Source organism: Ixodes scapularis, unplaced genomic scaffold (genome assembly GCF_016920785.2).
Source record: "Ixodes scapularis isolate PalLabHiFi unplaced genomic scaffold, ASM1692078v2 PGA_scaffold11__112_contigs__length_91849675, whole genome shotgun sequence".
Classification (NCBI taxonomy): domain Eukaryota; kingdom Metazoa; phylum Arthropoda; class Arachnida; order Ixodida; family Ixodidae; genus Ixodes; species Ixodes scapularis.
The window spans coordinates 8,561,098-8,577,743 of NW_024609837.1; the positions used below are offsets into that span (position 1 = coordinate 8,561,098).

General features: G+C 45.6%; 1 protein-coding gene across 6 annotated transcripts in view; it reads left to right on the forward strand.

Moving 5' to 3' along the window:
• LOC8053813 (TOX high mobility group box family member 4) overlaps window positions 1-16,646 on the forward strand; it is a 148,739-nt gene that overhangs the window by 66,416 nt on the left and 65,677 nt on the right. For all 6 annotated transcript variants that reach the window (XM_029979436.4, XM_029979439.4, XM_029979437.4 and 3 more), the window contains one exon: window positions 9,693-9,773. In XM_029979436.4, the coding sequence (XP_029835296.2) occupies window positions 9,693-9,773 (81 nt within the window). The remainder of the gene's footprint in view (window positions 1-9,692; window positions 9,774-16,646) is intronic.

A 16,646-nucleotide genomic window follows, 5' to 3' on the forward strand; every position in this document is an offset into this window, starting at 1 on the left:
GTGCGCATTGCGCGTGCGCAGAAACCAGATTACTTCATATTCGATTTGATCTCTGTATCGAATATTGGGGGTATTCGAAAGTTTCGTAATATTTCTCACGCTCGTTGTGTGTTCTTACTGGATGGCTAGCGTCGTTCAGTACGCTTGTCGCCGGGCGATGCAGTGAAGCGACAACCGCGTAGTCAGCGTCGCAATTTTGCATGATCTTGCTTTGCCGCACTGCACCCGCGTGCTAAGGGGAAAGTACTCCTCCAAAAGAAAATGGTGCACATGCATAAAAAAATAAAAGCGTTTAGCATATATTTTTAGACTGTGACATTCTGACGATATTTGTTTCGCATTGAAGATTCATTAATGATACTCGAGTATTGAAGAAAACTTGTGAATCGCTCTATATGTTTATGTTTTTAATGTAAACTCTCGTGCAGTTATTACACTTATATTGGTTACAACCGTTCGATGGCACAGTGAATACACGGAATTAAAACTAAATTAGCTGGAGCAGTAAATGCCAGCCTCGGAATAACTTAAACAAGTTCGGTGGGATTTTTTTCTTTCTTTTTTTTAAGAAAACACATTTGATGTTTACAAGCTGTTTTTGTCGCGAAGTTCCGCTCATAAATTCTCAGTGATGTTCATCTTGACATGACAAAAACTTTGTATTATATATTAATTAAGAACTGCAGTTTTATTAGGAGCTTTAGAACTCAATGAAAACATAAATTTGAGCGCTCGAAATTATTATATTCTAGCATTATTCGAGTGGACTTTAACTATATGGTTTACGTTCGCTTTCGTACTTGAAACCACCGTGCGCAGCAGTTCGTACTGACCTTCATCAATGCGCATCTTGTCACCGTGGCCTGTACTTGTACGCGCAACCAAACTACTAGCTAGGGAATCAAACCTGCCACGCTGCTAACGCCATCAAAAGATTGCGCGGAAGCAGGAGGGCAAAGTAAGCAAACGCAGAAAGCTTAACGTGACATTCACGTTGATACGAATTAAAATGAAATTGCGCTTACGCTCCAAAAGTACTTTTTGCTGCTCCCAAATGACTCCCACCAATCACGTCACTGCGACAGCAGCGCCCCTACAGCACCGTGACGTCAGAACGTGGTGCATAAACGGCGTGGCAACGTGACAATACATTACTCTCTAGACACAACAGGTACTACATACACCCTACGGTGCTACAACCGAATGGTTATGTCTGAGCATTTTGAGGGCTGTTCAGTCGTCGCGTATGAAAGTTTTCCAGAAACCTCGATTGAGGATTCGGTCCCCGAATGGCGCAGCGCGCGTTGTTTCGCGCAGGCCTGCATCGAACGAATAGGAAGGACTTCGGTATAGCGAGCGAGCTCGGGCGACGTGTTCGCCTTTGCATTTGAATGGCACGCGTAGCATTCTTTTAACGACGGGCCAGCTGTGATTTGCATGTGAAAGGAGCCACTACCTCCCTTTTCGTCTCTCAATAAGAAGATAAGAGCGCCCCGAATTCTCTTCCCTCCTCCTCCTCCTCCGCACATACCTTCCTCGCTTTCCTCCCCCCCCCCCCTCCCTCCTCCACCCCCTCTTCTTGACGGAGCTTCGTCGAGTTTCGTTTTGTTGACGTTGGCACGGGTCGGTGTGGAAGAGGGTAAAAAGGGCCGAATATACTTTCATGCTCCTCTTCTCCCTTCTCATTATTAGGGGCCGACTGCTTTATATAGACGGGAGGATGGACGGCTGCTTTACGTGTGTTCACCGACATACACACTTACACGCACACGCGCAGCCGAAGCAAAAAAAAAAAAAAAAGATGTGGATAAACTACGGAGCAGAAATGACGAGGGAAACGTGATTAGGTGTGTAGTCCTCTGCTCGGAATAAATTTCCACAATTGGTTCGGTAGGCGCTTGTGTGGGTTATGGTGTTCACCCTCTCCATCTCTCTCTCTCTCTCTTATTCGTTCAGTCACTCACTCACCCAGTCGCGTTGTCTGAATTTTGTGCGTGGGTGCGAGCTGTTGTACACCAGGGCGCAGTTCTGAGGTTGTGCCACTCTGTGGCTAACGCTGACACGTTTCTAAACTGCGTGCTGGTCCTTCAATTATTCTTATTCTGTGCTAGTTTGAAAGATGTTGCCCTTCTGGGCTCCCGTCTTACGCGTTTATTTTTTTCCTGCGTATATCAACCTTAACCAGGTTTGACTTTTTTAACTTCTAACGCAAAGTTTCGACAAAACTTCGCCTAAAGTTCAGCTTTCGTCCGTCAGGTGGCGTCAGCTTGTTTTAAATGCGAACATTTAAAAGAAAGCTGACTCCCCCTGACGGAGGAAAAGGGCAGTGTTTAGGGCGTGTATTGTTTCGTTGTTTCACGTTTATAAAGTAACTAAAATAATTAAAGTACGTAACGTGCGCTTCGATATTGCGTGAATATTTGCTCCCTCTTTCGTAAAATACAAAGTAACTAATTTATACATAATTCTTTTTCCCAAAAAAATTTGCAATTTTTCTTTAGAAGTTCTTCGAGCAACACTGTCCGTAAGTCGAACCTCGTCGAATATTGCAAAAAAGGGCTCGAAGGTTCGCCGAAACCGGTCGAACCTCGATCTCCGACATCGAAACTCAGGTTCGGTCAAAGTTCGTCACGTCCCTAGTTTGTTCTTCTCTTTCGTTGTTTCTGTGTTTTCGCGTGGAGGGAAAAGGGTGGAGAAGGGCGGACAAAAAGGTAGCTTACTATTAATGGCCGCGGGATTAACGGACGACCCGTCAGGGCCCGCTGTTTATTACGGGCTCAAGATACTCGTCGTTTGTGGCACCTTTTTTTTTTTATTATTTTTTTGTCCTTCTCCGTAAACAAAGCGTCTCTCGTGCCGCCTGAGTGAGTCACACAACGTACCCTTTGGTGTACGTTGTCGCGGGTTGTCAGCTTTACGCGAAAAGTACGAATGCAATACGGATAGTATGAATGTTAGGTAGCCAGGTATACCTGTAGCATAGCCTCCTATATACTGACAAAGCCTGGCAGATTGCCGCGAGTAGCGGCTGCCGAAATGGAAAAGGTGGAGCGGCACACAACGGGTGAGAGGAGAGCCACGTGACTGGCGCCCCGCTGCGGCGAGACGCCGAAACACACTTCTCCCGAGCGAACAAGTGTGTTTCGGCTCCTCGCCGCTGCAAAAGCTGTGCGCTGACGTCCAAGTTCCCCGAGAAATGGCTCTTTGGTGCTCTGTGCTACCAGATCCTCGCGCTCCAAATCTGCGACCGGGCACTCTATGGCACCGGCGTCCAACTGCCAGGCTTTTTGAGTACACAGCGAAAGCTATGCCTGTAGCCACCGACCGCCTAATGAACGCAGGGCGTAACTTGCCCCGAACATATCTTTATCGGTCTGCAGCGTATGAGATTGCTGCATTAGTCGATAACAGCACCGAACAGCCAATCACGAGGCACGAACATAAGCCCCGCCCTGTATTTCTTCAGCTATCAGTGTACCTCTCCCCAGAAAGCTTTTCTTTTTCCTACGTTGAATGGTTTGTCCGTTGAACCGCAAATCGCACAGTTGTGCGATCGAGAGCTGTGCCGCGGTACCATTTAAATCCCTGATAAGGCGCGAGCGATTGCTCAACTAAATCGCCCGTTTCGCAACGTCATTCATTACAATGAGCTCATTACCGGACAAATGGACGCGCCCGCGGTCAGATAACCATACTTATTTTGTCTGTTCCTCGGTGTGTTTCATCGCGTCCTTTGACGATAGATGGCTTCATTACGTGGTTATTAACCTTTTCCCAAGAATGCTTCTATCTTACCTGTTGCCCAAGGTCCGATGTTTGAGACGGCAACCCACCATTTTTCGAGATAGCTTTATGTTGCAACTGCATGTTTTGTTCTGAGGTGGACGTGATAACATACTCGCTTAGCTAATGTATCGTTTCTTTTTTTTTTTTTTAATAATGTAGACAAATGTTTGATGCCAGAACTCTGAAGCATGAAAATTGATTCACCTCGGCGTTCTCCGTGATGCATAATGAATTACTTTGGATACAATGTCGTCACTTATTCGAGAGCAATTGCTGGAGTGACGTCACGTTTGATTTGCAGGAACACGTTGTGTTATCAATTAGGATTGCGTTAGTTTCACGTGATATTATTTCCGTAATTTCGATAGTATTTCAGCAATTTGAGGCTCAGCAATTTGGAGAAATAATTTGAGTTGCGTTTACGCAGTTTTAATGCCAGGTAATTTGCGATGGAATTTACCTTTCTACATCGAAGCGATTTTGTTGCCAAATAATTTGCGATATACCGTTGTTATGTTGGACATATTCTATACCGAACCGAGTTTAATGTAATTTTGTTGCATCTTAAAAAATATTACGAGGAAGTAATTTGAGACGCAATTTACTCATGTACAGGCAACTTCGAAGTAATTTGTGATGTGATTCAATTACGTTAAGCAATTATACGTCGAAGTAAAGGCTTTGCAACTGACTCATTTTTAGGCACTTTTAGTTCGAAGAACCTTCTTTTGTAGTTTACTTGCGTTTAAGCACTTTCATGATGGACTGATTCGTGGAATAATTCAGTTAAGTTTCTTTCTGAAAAGAAACATTTGTTTTTGTTAAAAGTAATGATATACATCCACGTTTCTCAAATTTTGCGGCAAAGTAATTTGTGACGCATTCTCTGTCCTTGGGTGATTGAACGTTTTCTGTGTCTTATGTCGGCAGTGCTACTTACTACAATAAACATGCCAGTGTTCTCATTCATTTTTTTTTTCAGCGCGCAAACAAGAATGTGTGTGTGTATGTGTACATGTGTGTGTGTGTGCCTTCACTAGCTGGAAGCGAAGAATGGCGCGGTGCATAAAGACAAGGCCGGGAACAAAGGCCCGCGTCAGATTGATGCCTTTGTCGCTAACCGAAGCGTGTCCCTTTTGAATGAACTGTCGAACCCTTTCCTTATCCGCCTACAGTCACACTCCGGTTAGTGTACGCTCTTCGGTTTGCGTGACATCACTGTAACCGAGGTATGCCCCCCGAGTCAGGCCAGTGGTTAGGATTGCCAAAACTAAGAAGGTTGACTCCACGATACCTTTACTAAACAGTCGGGTTGAAGCAATCCCCCCCCCCCCCCCCCCCCATTTGTCCATTACCACGCTCTGTGAGGTTGAGCCTAGAACTCTATACCATGTAATGCATTATGCGATTTGGGTCTGGTAAGATGGCTGTCTATCGGTTCCATCGCAGTAGCACCTTGGTACTGAAGCTCGAATTCTACACAAACGAGATTAGCGATAGAGTGCAAACGGAACACACAAACACACACGCACGCGCACGCACGCACGCACGCACGCACACACACACACACTCACACACACATACACACACACACTAGCCAATCACAGCATAGGCCGATCAGAACGTCGAAAGAACAATCACGATTTCTGAACGTAATAGGAGAAACGACATGCGGATTCCAATAGGTTGTAGGAACACAGCGCACGTTCGTTAGATTATAAAAGCCGGCCTGCCGCTTGGTGTGATTAAAAACGGAGACTACCCTTCTATAACCGGCGTCGGTATAAGCGGAAATCAGTGAATACATGTATCCGTTATTGCAACATTACAATGGAGTGTTTCGGTAGCCTCGTTTTTTTTATTTATTTATTTTTTCCTCTTATTGTCCTCTTACTGGTTGTTTGTTGTAAGATCCGCGTTTATTCCATTCTTCGTTGGGCAGGCGTGTGTGTGTACAAAAGCTTAGCTAGAATTGCCCTACTTTCGTTCCTTTTGTACGCGTTTGTCTCCAATTTTGTTTATTCGTTCGATTCTTCTTTTATAAACCATTTCATCGTACATTTTCGTCATTTCCTCGGTTTTATTCCGTAAAAATCGTAAGATCGTATGAGCTCGTTTTTGTTTTAATATCACATTTCCAGTTAATGTATCTTTAGTTTCGCCCGTTCTCTATTGACGTGTCTGAAGCCCATCAGACGCACGGTCGTTTGTTTCTGAGGTCCCGGTCCCACCCCACCGACAACCAAGAAAGAGTGTCCGCAAACACGTCGACAACAATTTCGCCAGTTACGTTCTTTTATTACGATTACGCTGAAGTGTGTGAAATAACAAAAAATAAACGCTTGCAAAAAGTGTTACAGCAAAATGTCTATCGAATCGAGAAAAAAAAAGTAATTTTGTTGGCGGTTGACAAATGCCGTGTGTTTGCGGTCACAAAGAGTGTTGGCAGTCACTTCAACAACAGATTTGTTAGCAATGTTTTTTATTTTATTTTAATAATTACGCTTTAGTCACCACCTTCTGCGTACACAAGAAGTTGTTTGCGAACAAGGTTCACCGAGGGAGACTACGGCTAAAAAATAACAACACAAGTACTCATTATATTATTGTTGTTGGCCAACAAATGCCAGTGTTTGCGATCACGGAATTCCTCCGCTTTTCGTAGACACAGTTCAGTTTCTTAAAGTCACTTTAGCGACGAGAAACATTTCCAACAAAAATGCTCAATATGACCCCGCAAATTTTGTTTTCTTTTTTTGACGGTACGTGTTTGTTTTTCCCCCTTTCGTAGAGTCTTTTATATTGCTTTTCTAGTTTTCCTCGTTTTTCGGCGTCGTCCATTATTGCCCCAGCGCGGTTCCGCTTCGCTGGGCTAAAATTTCGCTCTGAATACCGGGACGGCAGGAAGTATATAACTGGTCCTTAGAGACCCCGCGAAACCTGTACCTCGGTTCCAACTTGCTGGCCGTACATTATGAAGTCACAAAGAGCCTAAGAACTTGAAGGAGTGGCGAGGCCAGGGAGTTTGAGCAGACTGTTCTGACGACTCCGATAACGCTACCCAATACACCGCCGACGCCTATTGCGCACGCATAGTATCAATAGAGAGTTTTAGTAGATCGTGTTTTCAGGCCACGATAATCGTAGCGGGAGCTCGCGCTGCCACTTCGATGCATGCTCTGAAGCGCGCGCTCGTAGCGGTAGCGGGCCTTTAAAAACGGTCTACTAAAACTCCCTATTAGAGAGTTTTAGTAGATCGTTCCCATGACTCCGATAACGATATCCCGATACTTCGCCACCGCCTCCCTGGCGCATGCATGGTATCGTTATCGGGGCTATCGGAGGTATCGGAACGATCTACTAAAACTCTCTATTGTGTCGGTTATCGTTAGGGAGCTTTAGGGAACCGTTTCTGCACATCCAATAAGCTACGATGGGCCCTCTGGTACGAACTGCGCATGCGCTGCCGCATAAGACTCGCGCACGCGCAGTTCGAACCGGAGGGCCCATCGTGCCGTATCGGATGTGCATAAACGGTTACCTAAAACTCTCTAACGGTGCCCTAAAATTAGAGAGTTTTAGTAGATCGTTCCGAAAACCTCCGATAGCCCCGATAACGATACTATGCATGCGCAAGGGAGGTGGTGGCGGAGTATCGGGTATCGTTATCGGAGTCATTAGAACGAGCTACTAAAACTCTCTACTCTCTGTTATCGGAGGTATCGGAACGCTCTGCTAGAACGCTCTGCGTTTCCTAATCCGTCACCTGCTTATAGTAGGTAACGTCGGAGACTAAAAACAAAGCGTCAATTTCGCGAGCTTGAGATGAAGAAAGACGCCATATGTATGGGGTGTGTTTGACGTCATTTTCGAGGCCCAGAAAGTCTGTAGCAACCGTGGTCGAGGTGCTCTGCGTTAGCGTCGTCGAAGAAGGCGCTGTTGGAGCAGCGTACGCGTCTTCTTCAGTGCCTACCACCCACGCGAAAAAAATGTCGAATCACTGGGCGGTGGACTCACGCCCGGCGTCTCATATTTCGTGGAAGAGAGCTACTGCGTACGCTTAGAAAAGGCTTCTCACAGCCCAGTGGACAAAGATGGCGGCGCCCAGATGGCGTGTGAGATATATATAGAGAGGGAGAGAGTAAGAGGAGCCTGACCATTGGAAGGATCTGCAGGGTAACAGAAGGCGCGAGGTTGACTGTAAAGTGACCTGCAAAAATCGGCTTTTCTTCATGGCGAGTTGAAATATTCTCCAAAGATGTATTTTAGGGACGTATATTACCTCGTGAAATTTCAAGGCGTAGCTTGGTCCCCGTGAAAAATTAAGACAGCATCGCTGACGACATAGGTGCGCTGGATGTCGCGTGTAACTCCCCTGTCAACAGGTGGCGCAACACGTTGCAATTGGGAAACACCCCGTGACAACGGCGTTTGATCAAATGGAAGAAAATTACCGTGTATAGTCTAACTTCCTTCTAAAATTAATCATAAGCGGTGAAACCAACGCGGTCAAACAGCGGAGACTGAGTAAACCTGTCGCAGCTCCGTTGCTCGTCCTGTGTCGTCTGCGCTCTGCTTTAAAATTGCGATGACCCGTTGCGTCATCTTTGGATAGAAGTACTAAACATGACCCTTCTTTCCCGCTACTCCTCATTTTTCATAGAAAACAAATAAGAGAAGAAGCTCCGCTCCGCCTTGATATTTGACGGAGTAATATGCGCCAGTAAAGTACACCTGTGACGAAAATGAACTTAATTTGGTCGCCGATGCTTTGGCTCATTGTATTTCCAGCCTCGCTAATTATGCCACCATGCATAGATTCAGCAATTTCTTTTGCAAACGTGTTTTTGTGAGTTGGCGCCGTTATCTCCGTGAGATGTAGCCTTGATGAAGAAGAGACGAGAAGAGCCATGGTGTAAGGGAAGCGACCAGCTAAATTTAGCGGGTAAACCGTCCCGCTGATTATGCTACGTGACACTGTCAAGTTACATGGTACCCTGCCGTCATGTGACGTCTTCTGACACTGTCGTAGCACGTCACCACAAGCTTTCCTATAGTCATGACATCACGTCACAGAGGAGCTGGAAACGCTAGTGTGCCTTTCGGATGAGTCGAAACAATTGGCAATTTGTCTTTAAAAAGGTTTTGACACGCGGTATTTTTCTTAAAAGGCTGACGTAAGAAAAACCTAGAGGAAAGTTTCAAGTGCCCCTCTCCTCCATTTTATGCAATCTCTATGGTCCACCATCTTTCCCTCTTCCAAAACGACAACCTCTCTTCCCTCTAAAGCACACATAGTATGACCCAAACTGGAAACCGAAACAGTGAGATTTGTCGTGACCCGAAAGTACAATGACCCGGTGTCCTGAATATAACTTGACGAGGTAAGCGGTAAGACTTCCTTTGACAATGGTCCGAGATTCGAAAGATAACTGTGGTAGAATTTTCCCAAGACCAATTACTCTGTGCGCTGATTAAATACCGTCTTTTTTTTCTTTTTTTCTTTTTTTTTTTTTTTTTTTGGGGGGGGGGGGGGTGGTGAGGGGCTTCATTGGCACATCTAAATTCTGAATTTATCGCTTAAATCTGAATCGCCCAAAATTTTACCGGCGGGTTTTTTTTCGGATTTACCGGAAAACACGGAACCATACAGATAATCTTATGTATAACAACCCAGTTAATACAGAAGGGGATTCGATACCTGAACTTTCTGCCACGGGGAAGGGCACCTTAGTGAGTGCAGCTGTTGTTCAGCGCTCTCGTGGCGTGCGCTGTCGTTGCTCCCTCCCGTTGTATATATTGTTCTCTTCTGAATCTGTTTGCAAAGCGAGATCTGAAGGATAAATGCAGTTGCATGTCCAATCAGCCCGTCTAACTTTTTTTTTTTTTTTTCTCTCTTCAAACAGGCGATGGATAAATTCGACCTGTCCTTGAGCATGCAGGATCCAGGCCAAGAGGGCAGCGGGACAGCGTCGTACCTGGACCAGGTAAGACCACAGCCCTCGACCAAGGTCGCCATGACGTAGCCACAGAATTTAAAAAAAGAGAACGTGTATAAAGCAGGAAGAAAACAACAACACAGGTATTAGGAACGTCAGCGAAGCCCAATTCAATTCGGTCTGACTATGGAGCCGCCACATTAAGTTGCGCTTTAAAGTAACGAGATTCCAAGCCATCGGAAGGAGGGATGGAAGCTAATGGCTGTGTACTTCTATAACTGACGGTAGCTAGCGCCACCTAGCCGAAAAACCGAAATAAAAGAAAGTAGGATTTCCTCTCCTCGCCCTTCCAAGCCAATTTGCAACCGACGCTATGAGATGATGGGACCAATCGTAACAGCGTTGAAAGCGCACCATCATGGTGTTCGTCATGTTTCTGTACGTGTCCTATCATCGCCGGACCAATCATGAACAGGGAAGGCCTAGTGACTCGCTCTTTTTACGCTCTTTGATTGGTTCCATTAGCTGGTAGCGTGGACTGCTTCTAGACTTAAACTAAAACGAAGTATAGTATCACCATACGGTCTGGGATATCGCTGAAAGACATTGTTGCCAGTTATTTGAATGCATATCTAAAATCGCAGAGAAACGCTTTTCCGTCCTCAAGAAATGCTTAAACAGTCCGTGACGCAGCAAAACGCGATATCGCCGGAGCTTCCGACCACGCGTATCTAAAACTAAGGAAGTCGGATTTTCGAAACGGTGACGATCGTCTTTTGCGCCCGCCTGCCCTACGCACAAACATGCCGATACCTACAAGAAGGTCGGGGAGTGAAGTGACGATACTCTGTGCGCTTGTTAACCTGAAACGTTTTCTGGCTACGCGTTCGGCATCTCGTGAAGCCGAGATAAAAGCGTGGCCACGAGGCTCGACACCGATTGGTTGACGGGTGGGGGGAGGAGGAATGAGGCTCTCAACGCTGATTGGTCAACGGAGAGGTCATCTGAGCAGAGAGGTAGGTGAGGGGGAGGTCGACCACCTGTGCGCACAGGGGGAGAGGAGCTCGTGAGTACATTTTTTCGTGGACATAAGACCCACTGCTTTGATGGGACTTGGACAGTATATGCACCACGAAGCGCGGAACCATTCGAAACTCCAGATTCGAAGTTGGTTTCGACGAGAGTTCGCGCCATCCCAATCTACACCAACGCAGTGCTTCCAAATGAGCCCGCTTTGCCCACACCAGGTGTATGGGCACCGCGCTTGCGCAGAAATCAATTTCGGGAGGAGTGAGCCGTCTGCGCATGCGCGGTACCGACAGCAGCGCCTCGCTGTGGCGTGACGTCAGTGAGCGAAGGGAGCCAATCAAAAATCGCCAAACGGGAATCGTCACGCCGCTCGTCGTCTTCGTGCATTTGATTTTTTTTGTCTGTGCGTGATTGGTTAAAAATAAGAATAAGTGTTTTTTTTTCCTTTTCCGGGTATTGGGTTGTCGGTTTTTATTTCCTGAAAACGCCGCTGCTCTAAATTAAGCTCGTAATTAATGTTTCCGAGTGTTATTTTTACTCTGGGATATCCTCGCATTTTGTGGGCCCAGTTGTTGCCTCCTTTTGCAAGTTTCGGTATTTCAGTAGTGTTTATACGTGGGTTAAGATTATTTCTGTCTCGTCGACTGGTTAGTATCGATTCGACGCACTCATCCATCTCGGTGTAAAGAGAAAACGACCGCCCGCCGAAGCAATTTACTCACTGCTTATACGCTAACTACCGCGCGGACACAGCGAAAACAGGGACGAAAAAAAAAAAAAAGAAACGAACACAAAAAAACTATACCCACATCGGGCGTATTTTTACTCTCTCTTGACTTCGCTAACGTACTTTGAAATATCCGTCTCTTTAATTCGTTTTGTTTTTGTTTTTATGTACCTTTATATAGCGCGTTTGTGCGGTGTTTACGTTTGTGTTTTGGCACATTCGTGGCATTAATTATGCCTCGTCCGATAATTAGGTTAATTGTCTTAGTTTTTTTTTTTTTTTTTTTCTTCTCGGACTGGATTATAATGTCGCTGGAGGCCCGCGATTCTAAAACCAATTAGAAGCGTCCAACGATACACAAGAAAACTTAATTTTGCGGCTTCTAAAACTAGTGCGTTTCTTTTTACTTTATTTCTTTAGTATTTGAGTTGCTGGTTTCCCACATCACGGGATTATGAACACGCTAGCCGGAGCATGTTTCTCGTTCATATCGAACACGCCAGCCTGAACTGACCCCGCAAAGAGAAAACACCGAAGCTGGAGATGAATTATAGCCGCGTTGATCGTGCTTTATCTCGTCTCATATATCATCCGGAAGTATATAACCTTGCCACGTCTAATGAATGCGTTGTTAATGTTTTTTTTTTTCTTTTGTATTTTATCTTTAACTCTAGACCGGGATTAGATTAGAATACTCAACCTCACTCCAACGCGCGGCTCCGATAGGACGCCGCAGACGAAAACTCTTTCAAACGCAACGACTTCCTTTTTTAAAGTCTTGGGGCAAGTTATTTAAGATCACCCTGGTGTATACGTTAAGATATGTTTATTAGACAAATCCTGAATGACTTTTTTTTTTTTCTTCTTTTCTTTTACAGCGGAGTTGTTGAGGGTTAGTTTCCCCAGTTTCGTGTCCAGTACCGAACAAATGTCGACGCAAAACTCTGTACAGCCTACGCCATCTAGGAGCGACGGCGGCAACCAGACAAACCAGTCTGGTTGCCGCTGTCACTCATAGATGGCGCCAACCTTTGCAGCTATCCAGAGCCGTACATATTTCGAAAGTCCGTCAAGCAACATTGGCGGTCGCCATTTTTTTTGGCGCGAAGCTTGTGATTGGTTCCGCGTTCTCGCCGAACGCTGACGCAGCCCGTCGTGTCCAAGATGATGATGATGATCATGGTGGTAATGATGATAATGAGGGTGATGTACAGTGTGTAGCACTGTACATCAGGGTGTACAGGATGATGATGATTACCATCATCATCATCATGGTGGTGATAATGATGGTGTTGTACAGCGACGATGATGATGATGATTATGATCATCATCATCATCATCATCATTATCATGGTGGTGATAATGATGGTGATGATGATGATCATAATCATCGTGGTGGTGATGATAATGATGGTGATGTCCAGTGTGTAGCACTGTACATTAGGGTGTACAGTGCTACAGACTGTACACCCCGATGATGCTGATCATCATCTTCATCATCATGGTGCTGATGATGATCGTGGTGTACAGTGTGTAGTACTGTACATCACCAGAACCCGATGATGTACATCACCATCACCCTGATGATGATGATCATCATCCTTATCATCATCAGGGTGTACAGTGTGTATCGTTCGCCCACGGACAAAGGGACGAACAGAGCTGGATTAGAAGACGAGAAAGCGATCGAGGAGACTGAGGAAGACAAATACGGGGGGAGGCTATGAGAACAAGTGTAAATAATCGGTGCGGACGTGAACGCGGACGAGGTTGTGCGGGGCTGGCAGCGGCAATTGAAATGCGGTTCGACCCCCACGCTGCTGCCTGCGCCGCGTCGTGTCGTAAGAGTAAGTAGCCGGACCGAAAAATGGCACACTGACTCCTGCGGTATGCTGGGGCCGAGAGAGAGGGCGCGCTGGGGAGGGGGAGGGGGAGGCGACCCAGACGACGAAAACAAGACTCGGTTCGGGGAGAGTTGGATCTGCTGATGCGAGAAGAAATGTGCGGGATGAAAAGAAAGAAAGGAAAGAAACTGTGGGAAATTATTTGAGGAGATATATAATTGAAAAGCACCGGAGAGAGAGAGAGAGAGACGAAAGGAGAATGAACGAAGATTCAAAACGTGGTTGTGATTTAATATTTCGGTGAATAGCAGAGGGTGAAAATTGGTGAGAAAAGTGAAGACTCGGTGAGAAAAGAGAGAAAGGAAATTGTGGAGAGACAGAGATGGACAGTTAAAGGGAGAAAAAAAGTGGGTATTTGGAAACAGTGATCGATGGATTGCGTTTACAAATCAATTAACTGGATGCAGCATATAAAAAATTTTTTTTTTTTTTTTTGGGGGGGGGGGGGAGGAGGGATGGAATAAGCTAAGCTAAATTTTGCGTTTTTAGGGAAAGTCACTTTAGTGGACCGTGGAATAATCTAGGAAATGCGTAAATGCTGCCGCAATGAAAATATATACCTCACAACTCGCAGCTGGGGTTCATGACTTTCCAAACTCGCAGCCGGTAAACAGTTTTGTTACGACGAGGAGGAGGAGGAGGAGGAGGAATAAACTTTATTATGGCGATCCTTGGGTGCTGATGTTTAAGTACCCGCCTGGTCGAAAAAAGAAAAATCTATGGGCACGTGGATCGCATGATAAAAATTTGGCGACGTACGCCCGCCCACGCCATCCAAAGAAAAAGAAATGACGAACACACAAAAACGATGTAATTGGCGCGAGCTACGGCAAGAACGTAACGTCTGTATGAACCATCCCTTGTGTATGTTCACAGGCCTTCCTGGTTTCATAGCTAAATTTGGATATTCGAAGGCGGGAACGTTATCTGTCCGCTGATGAGAAGAATCAAATAAAATAAAGATAAAGGCTTATAATCTTATTGCTAGCAATAGTAATCAAATTTCACGATGTCTACGGGGAGCAAAAGTAATAAACGATCATCGGATCACCGCGCAAAGACTAATTGAATGTGACTAATTTCATTACTTACGTGTGCTCCACGTAGGTCCCCGGGCAGAACGATCTGGTTGTGTCACTTTAAACGAAGGTAAAATATTGGGTTGCTGTTTCTGTCCGGTATGTCACCGGGTTTGCCTTTCAGATGTCCTTGTACGTTGGTACATTTATCTTTATATACGTTATAGTATATTTGCATTTTTTTTAATGGGGGTTGTTTAGTTTTGCGTGTCAGATCGGCGGGCACTTAGAGTACTACTTTTAGATGATTTATGCAATTTTTTTGGCCACCGCTGTTTCTACAGTCCCCATTGTGGTGCCGTCCCGAACACTTAGCCAAAGTAAGGGAATTGGATAAGTTTTTCCTACAATTAAGCATTCACCGAGAATAGACTATATATCAACAGGGTGTTTCAGAAAACGCAGGCCAAATCGGTCCTGCGAAAACTACTCATCGCAACGAAAAAAGGCTTGTGGCGTTTTGGTCCTGGGCCCGCCATTTAGGAAAATTATGAAAGTTCGGGATAATTAAGTTGTTAATTATTTTTGCGTAATTAACTTTTTTAATGTCGTGTTTAAGGGCATAGTTTAAATTAGAAAATTGCTCAGCATCATCGAAAAACACTAAATCAACAAATTGGAGAACGATAGAAGGCACGCGAAGCATTTTAGGACTTTCTGAAAAGCCGCACGAATTCGACGGGTTTTTAAGTTTCGGTTTGGTATCATAGCGCGTCTCAGCCCCGGCGGCACCGCGCCCCGTGGAGAGATAGTGCAACCAGACTCTGCTGCTTCGCGCGATGACGGCGCAGCAGATGTTGGCGGCACTATCTCTCCACGGGGCGCGGTGCCGTCGGGGCGGAGATGCGCTCCGATAGCAAACCGTAACTACCCGTCGATTTTGTGCGGTTTTTCAGAAAGCCGTAAAATGCTTCGCGTGCTTTCTATCGTTCTGCAATTTGTTGGTTTAGTGTTTTTCGATGATGCTCAGCAATTTTCTAATTTAAACTATGCCCTTAAACACGATATTAAAAAAGTTAATTACGCGAAAATAATTAACAACCTAATTATCCCGAACTTTAATAATTTTCCTAAATGGGCCCCTGGCCCAGGACCAAAATGCCAGAAGCCTTCTTTCGTTGCGATGAGTAGTTTTCGCAGGAGCGATTTGGCCTGCGTTCTCTGAAACACCCTGCATATGCACTTTTATACAAGTTTGCCCTGGCTTCGCGTGCCTCCTGGTTGAGGAACACTGTCGGTTTAGAAGCCTCAGTGCAGGTGCGGTCGCGCGCCGCGCGGTCTGGTAAACGTTTGGGTGAATAGGGATGGCTCTTCGCTTGGTTGGCTCTCGTCGGTCTCTTACACGCAGCGCCATCTTACGGCCTTTGGTAGAAATACGAGCGAATCTTGAACATCCTGGCTCCGTGGCGGCGCCCGTTTAGACACCCCTCTTTTCTTCCATTGTGGACCGCCCCAGGCTAGGGGGATGGATGCGTATGCATATGGATAGATACTATCGGTTGTATCCTTCATGGCAGGCGGTAGCTAGCACCACCTAGCATTAAAAAAATCCCTTGTCTTCTCTTTTTCTCTCCTAAGCCAATGCATTTCTGTAACTATCACTAGGCCATGGGCAGATCGCCAAGAAAAACTTGGGATATCCAGCGAAATAAACTAAAAAGAGCACCCGCCGCCTCCCCCCCCCCCTTCCCCCCCCCCCCCCCCCCCCCCGGCGACGGAGTCACCAATTTCCCTCTGGTCGAACCTTGTCGCGGTGTCAACCCAACACCCAACACCCAGCGAGTCCTCAGTGTTCGTAACATGCTTCCTTACCAACTGAATTTTCTGAGTAATTCTTTATTGGTAAAGATCGAAGAAATAACAAACATGTAGTACAAAGATACCCCAACCACATATTTTGATTTTATTGGTTGTTTATTTATTTTTAACTCGATTAAGTCGGCAATGCTAACGTAAGAGCAGACTGATTTTTTTTTTAAATCTTTTACCTGTATAATCTTAGTTATATTGATATATCTTAGTCCGCTCTGCAGCCGAATTTTAACTTTCTTATCTGAGTATGTTCTATGAAGCTCGCGAAGGATCGCGCAGGCGTCTTTCCGTCCACGGTTCAGGAATCGTCTGGCAACGTTGTAATCATAATGCTGCCGTGCGCCCAGTCACGCGTGGCTATACACGGGCG